Source organism: Myotis brandtii, unplaced genomic scaffold (assembly GCF_000412655.1).
Source record: "Myotis brandtii unplaced genomic scaffold, ASM41265v1 scaffold384, whole genome shotgun sequence".
Classification (NCBI taxonomy): domain Eukaryota; kingdom Metazoa; phylum Chordata; class Mammalia; order Chiroptera; family Vespertilionidae; genus Myotis; species Myotis brandtii.
This window is the reverse complement of record NW_005364745.1, coordinates 2,572,332-2,576,554: the sequence shown is the minus strand read 5'-3', so window position 1 is coordinate 2,576,554 and position 4,223 is coordinate 2,572,332. Positions and strand designations below refer to the sequence as shown.

The window sequence follows — 4,223 nt, the reverse complement described above, 5'->3', positions numbered from 1 at the left end:
TCCCCTGGGGAGTGGGCCTAAACCAGCAGGTGGACATCCCCCGAGGGGTCCCAGACTGTGAGAGGGCACAGGCCGGGCTGAGGGACCCCCCCCCTGAGTGCACAAATTTTTGTGCACTAGGCCTCTAGTTTATAATAATGAAACAGTAAATTATCTAAGTATTTTTTTTTACCTAAGTATTTAACAAAGTATAATTAATGGAATAAGCTATGATGCACAATACAATAGAATTATTTTCACCTGTTAAAATAATTTTTGAAGAATGAACTATTTAATGTCACAAAAAACACTCATTTTCATTGATAAGTGAAAAGAAGGTTACATGTATGTATTTTACAATCAAATATTAGCTATCTAATCTTCTAAACCACTTTATGAAGTATATTATTCTCTTCATTTATCAGGTGAGTAAAATCAGGTTAATGGAGGCTAGATAACTTGCCTGAAGGTCATACAGTATGTACAGTATGGCACATATGTATTATATATGCGTGCACATATGTTTATATATTAAAATACAGGGTAAGACCAAAGTATGAATAGTGACCATTTCTGGGAGTGGAATTTGGAGTGATTTTTATTTGCATTTTGTTTGCTTATCTCTAAAAAAATATCCTACAATTTAAAAAGACAGCATGAGTCCAGTGTTGAGCAGCAGAATCCAATCCTAGTTGACAGTCTCAGGCAGGCTGCTTGGCCATTCAAAGCCAGTGACCTGGCCTGGCAGAGTGTCACCTCCCTCCATGGTGAACAGGGGAGGGCATCATCTTACTCTAGCATCTTAATACTCTCCATCACTTACAGCTAACATTGTACTTACTGTTAATTAATAAAACCTTGGGTTTTTCATCAATGGTCACTTGCCATCTTCTTTTCCATTGGTCTGTGAAGGCCACGCCACTTGTACTGCTGCTTCTGCCTGAGTCACCTGGGTCCTCAGTTTTCTCCCGGGTCTCAGCCCACAGGGGAGACCCAGCCTTTGTTCTGACCTGATTCCTGCCCGCTCTCTCTCTTGTGCCTGGATATCGTCTATTTAAGGTCAAGCATTCCTTTTGCAGGCAAACAGCTGAAGCTGTGCTCCCATCCTGTTACCTTGGAGACTGACTCATGTCCAGAACTGGAATTTGCTGCTGGACTGGCTAACTCGCTAGCCCTGTGTTTTTCCATTTCTCACTTATTCCTTTCCCGTGATCTCAAAGCCTTCTCCATCTCAGCATTCAGTATGAGCATCAGGCTGTGGATTTTGCTAGCTTCTTGACAATAGTCCCTTTGGTAACTTATTATGATTGTTGAGGTAATTTCAATAGTAAAGAAAAATGGAGAGGTTCGATGGCTTATATCAATAAAAATGTCTTGGGACAGGTACCAGTTGATTACTCTAGATTTAGGTGTTAATTTCTAAATTTCATGTAAAATGTAGGTCTTATATTAGCCTGTAAACCAAAGTGAATGGGTGATTTTTTGCCAATGGCCCAGGTTATCACAGTAAAATGAAAAAACAAACAAACACTAACACAAATGAGTAAATGCAGAAATCTATAAATATAGCAGGGTGGGTAATCCTCTATCACTGAAATTTATTACTTACCTGAATTAAAAACACTTTGATGCTATAGTCTTCTAAATCAGTAGCTGTTATTCTTAAATTTCGGTGGTTCGCTCTTTGAATCTCCATTTGAGTCCAGAGTTTGCTATTGAGAATCAGCCTCAGGCTGCCTTGATTGCGCATAACTAAAACGGGAAGGTGAATACATCAGACTACAGAAGAGCTGATTTCTTACCCTTCCAGGGGAATTCCCCATTTGAAAGCAAAGTAAATCTTGTACTGATTTTTCAGATTGTATTTTCACTATTAAATTTGACTAGATTATAACTTGGTTTTCAAATTGGACTTTATTATGTTAAAGAATTTTTTAAATTTATTTTTTGGTTAAAATGCTGGAATTATATATTTTTACTAAAATATTAAAAATGATTAAAATTTTAGAACTCCTTTGGGGACCTACTGTTCTTAAGAATTTACCCCAAAATTGTTTAAAATAGAGAAAACTGAAATGGAATTAAAAAATAGAATGAGTTAAATAAATGATGGTACAGCTAGTCAAGGTATTATTAACCCATTAAGAAGACTGAAGCGGCCCAGCTGGCGTCGACCTATTGAACCAGGAGGTCACAGTTTGATTCACATGCCTGGGTTGCAGGCTCCATCCCCAGTAGAGCATGCAGGAGGCAGCCAATCAATGATTCTCTCTCATCATTAATGTTTCTCTCTCTTTTCCTCTCCTTCCTCTCTGAAATATATTCTTCCTCTCTGAAGAAAAGAGAATTATTGATGTAGAAAAGTGATCTTGGTATATACTTTGTAAACAAGAAGAAATCCAATTGCGAAGCAATATAAACACCACGAAACACACCTTTTTCAATATATGTATACCTTTATGTAGATAGAGAACAAAGTCTAGAAGAATATGTATTGTACACAGAAGCTATCACAGGAAGATAGACCTATGAGTGATTTCTTTTCTTTCTGTTGATCCATATTTTCTGTCTTCTATAATGAACTTGTATGTCCTGTATAATTTTTTTTTTTTAAAGAGTTGTTTAGTGGCTCTTTGGCAGGTGGTGGAAGGAGTGAAATTAAACCAAAGTAGAAAAACAACCAGTACCTGCCTTGGGAATAATACTTAGAAACCTGTTTGCCAATTACAGAACTGAAGACACTGTTTCTATTCTCTTAGTCTGAAGTCTATTCCGTACCCATTTGTTGAGCTTGATATCTGAAACTCAACAAACATGCATACACTTAGATCCGACTTCTATCCGTTGTCTTCTCCTCCACAGCTCTCTCACTGGCTAGTATTGGCTGGTCAACCAAACCTATCCCCCACCCAGATCTCGGCGTGGGCTCACTTTAAGTTTGGGCCTCTGAATGAGGGCCAATGAGCCTTTCGGATGTCTTTCAGAGTGACTGACTCCAGGTTCCAACCATCACTCTGCCTGCAGGATTCAATAACCACACACCTTTATTTCCTTGGAAACTGACCCTTCATCCCAACCCACACACCAGGCTATGAATGGCAAACAGAGAATGTAAATTATAGGGCAAATATTCTTTTTTAGGAAAACTATTTCCATAATTTTGAATCATATTTTTTTAAATAATTTGAATCATATTTCTTTAAATAATAATGGGTTGCTATTTAGGTATGTGGTGGGCTCCTTCATGGGTACTTTACATGCATTATTATCTCACTGAATTCTCACAATCAATAAGTTACGGACTATTATTAAATTTTCATTTATTGATTTTGAGAGAGAGAGAACAAGAAACATCAATTTGTTATTCCACTTACTAGTATTTATTCATGCATTGGTTGCTTGTTCTCTGTGCCCCAACCAAGGATCAAACCTGCAACCGTGATGTATCGGGAGACCAGTCTTACCAACTGAGCTTCCTGGCCAGGGCCATCATCCCCATTTCAAAATGGTAACTGACTTGTCTAAGGTCACCAGGTAGTCAGTGGGGGAGCCAGAACGGGGACCAGTGTCCTCTGACATAAGGGCCTACTCTAACCAGGAAGCTCCTATGGCACATTGGAAACAACATTGTTTTCAACAGTCTGATTTCTCAACATACTTTATGACACATCTCCAGACAATGGTTTGCACCTGTGTTGGAAATTTCCCCCTGAGACATAGCATCCTGCGTTTCCAGTGGATCCCTTACTTAGTCTTGACTGGAAGGCCCCGCGGTCACTGCCAGCTGTGTCATTCAGCCTCAGCGCTCCCCGGCCCCTTTCAGTCCAGGATGGGGTGGTTTTGTTGAACACAAAAAGCTTGCAGTTGATCTGAAGGGCAATATTTTAAAATGTCAAACATATAGAAAGTTTCTTCAAATCCCTCTCTATACTTTTATTTATTTGATCTTTTACCAGAATAACCTTTGTTAATGATTTACAAATCAGTTTTAAAATATTATTTAAACTTAAATATTATTTAACTTTACGAATATACAAGTTTTGAATAGTTCAAACATCAAAAAGCAAGAAGATGGGAGAAAAGGGAGGACTTATGTAATACTTTCAACAACAAATATTTTTTAAAAAGCAAGATGTACAAAGTGAGAAGTCCCTCCCCAAACCTAGTTTCCCATTTGTACTTTCTACCTCCTGTATCAGTAATTACTATTGCTAATATTAATTCTCCCATCTATAAGTATATAT

At 38.0% G+C, this 4,223-nt stretch overlaps 1 protein-coding gene across 1 annotated transcript in view; it reads right to left on the bottom strand.

Annotated features, from left to right (window-relative positions):
• Nucleotides 1–4,223, bottom strand: part of RANBP3L (RAN binding protein 3-like) — a 57,059-nt gene that overhangs the window by 6,476 nt on the left and 46,360 nt on the right. The window contains exons 11-12 of the mRNA XM_014544876.1: nucleotides 3,728–3,848; nucleotides 1,589–1,731 (exon numbers count right to left, since the gene is read on the bottom strand). Of these exons, the coding sequence (XP_014400362.1) occupies nucleotides 1,589–1,731; nucleotides 3,728–3,848 (264 nt within the window). The remainder of the gene's footprint in view (nucleotides 1–1,588; nucleotides 1,732–3,727; nucleotides 3,849–4,223) is intronic.